Below are 1,423 nucleotides of genomic sequence, written 5' to 3'. Positions count from 1 at the left end.
TATTACTGGGCGCCCAGTTCCGGCGGCCCAGTTCCCCGAGTCGCGCCCGTAATCGAAGAACTCACTTGGTTTCCCTGTCTCCGGTTATTATTTTCGATTCTCAGAACACAATTTTCCAATGAATGACCCGTTTCTTTGCAATACCTGCATTGGTTCGGTAAACTTGAAGTCGGTTGGGTTTCGCGACATTCTTTCGCTTTATGCCCGATCTTATTACATAATTGGCATATAATTGAACTATTACTTAATAACGAATTTTGATTGTTGGGTTGTCTCATACGACATTGAGATGCGGTATGACCTGGGCGCTCGCACCATTGGCACGTCCCTACAGCATTACTAAGTGAGATGTTCCGATTCGTATAACAATTTTTTGCATCGTGGCCCGTTTTATTACACAACTGACAGAGAACAGCATTAGTAGTAACTGAGCGACTTCGGCAATCTCTCGCGGTGTGACCGGATCTCTGGCAACTCTGGCAAATTATATTTAATTGATTACGATGTAGTTGGCAGTTTTTAGCAAGATGACCGGGTCTTTGACAATTATAACAAGTAACGATAGGCTGATTGTGAGTTGTTCGACAGGTTTGGGTAGTATGACCGGATTTCGAGCAAATTTGGCATGTAATTGTATTGTTCTGTACTAGTTTTACGGAAGCCGTGCCGGCGCGGTCTCTTGTTCTACAATTATCTGCGCTATGGCCCCGTTTTTTACAGAGTTGACAAACTAAAATATCATTACCCAAGTTGGGACTTCGTAAATAACGACAATTATCCGCGGTGTGACCAGAAGTTTTACAGATCTGGCAAGTATGTAAGTTAGCGGCGGCGGGTGGATTTAGTGTGCCACGCAATTCGTTAATCGCGCGTAACTCCCTTTCTATTCTTAGTGCTTCGTTTACCGTGCCCGCTACGTTTAAGTCTCGGGAGATTCTTTGTTCTATCTCCGGTATTAATCCTCTAATAAAACTGTGACACATTTCTTTTTCTAATGATATTCTGGCTGCTTCACCTATAGGTCCGTTAACGTTAGTGCGGTAGGCTTCTAGGATGCGTTTCCCTATTGCTTTTACACGGTTGGCATAAGATACTATTTGTTCGCCCGCTAATTGGTACACTCGTCCTAGTTCAGCTTGTAATTCGTATAAGCTTTTAGTGGGCCCAAAAACATTTTTTAGATACGCCGTTAGTTGGTTAATTCGCGAAAAATCTTGACCCTGCACAGAACGTCGGGCTTCACCAGTTAATCGCGTATGAATAATTTTAGTCAAGTAAGTTTCACTATCAGCTGGCAGCATAGATTTCGCCAGCTCGCATCCTTCTATAAAATATTCTAACAGTATGTTCTGACCATCAAAGAAAGGAACGGCTTCTACGGCGTAGCGTAACGTGGCAAACGAATTGTTAGAATTCATATTTT

At 42.9% G+C, this 1,423-nt stretch overlaps 1 protein-coding gene across 1 annotated transcript in view; it reads right to left on the bottom strand.

Moving 5' to 3' along the window:
- The window catches only part of LOC116852416, a 3,094-nt gene extending 2,905 nt beyond the window's left edge, over positions 1-189 (bottom strand). The window contains exon 1 of the mRNA XM_032832752.1: positions 145-189. Coding sequence (XP_032688643.1) covers positions 145-189 — 45 coding nt within the window. The remainder of the gene's footprint in view (positions 1-144) is intronic.
- Between the last annotated feature and the right edge of the window lie 1,234 nt (positions 190-1,423).

This window comes from Odontomachus brunneus, unplaced genomic scaffold, assembly GCF_010583005.1.
Source record: "Odontomachus brunneus isolate Ranch 3 - 2012 unplaced genomic scaffold, Obru_v1 Obru_scaffold_223, whole genome shotgun sequence".
Lineage (NCBI taxonomy): Eukaryota > Metazoa > Arthropoda > Insecta > Hymenoptera > Formicidae > Odontomachus > Odontomachus brunneus.
This window is presented reverse-complemented; position numbering and strand designations above follow the sequence as displayed.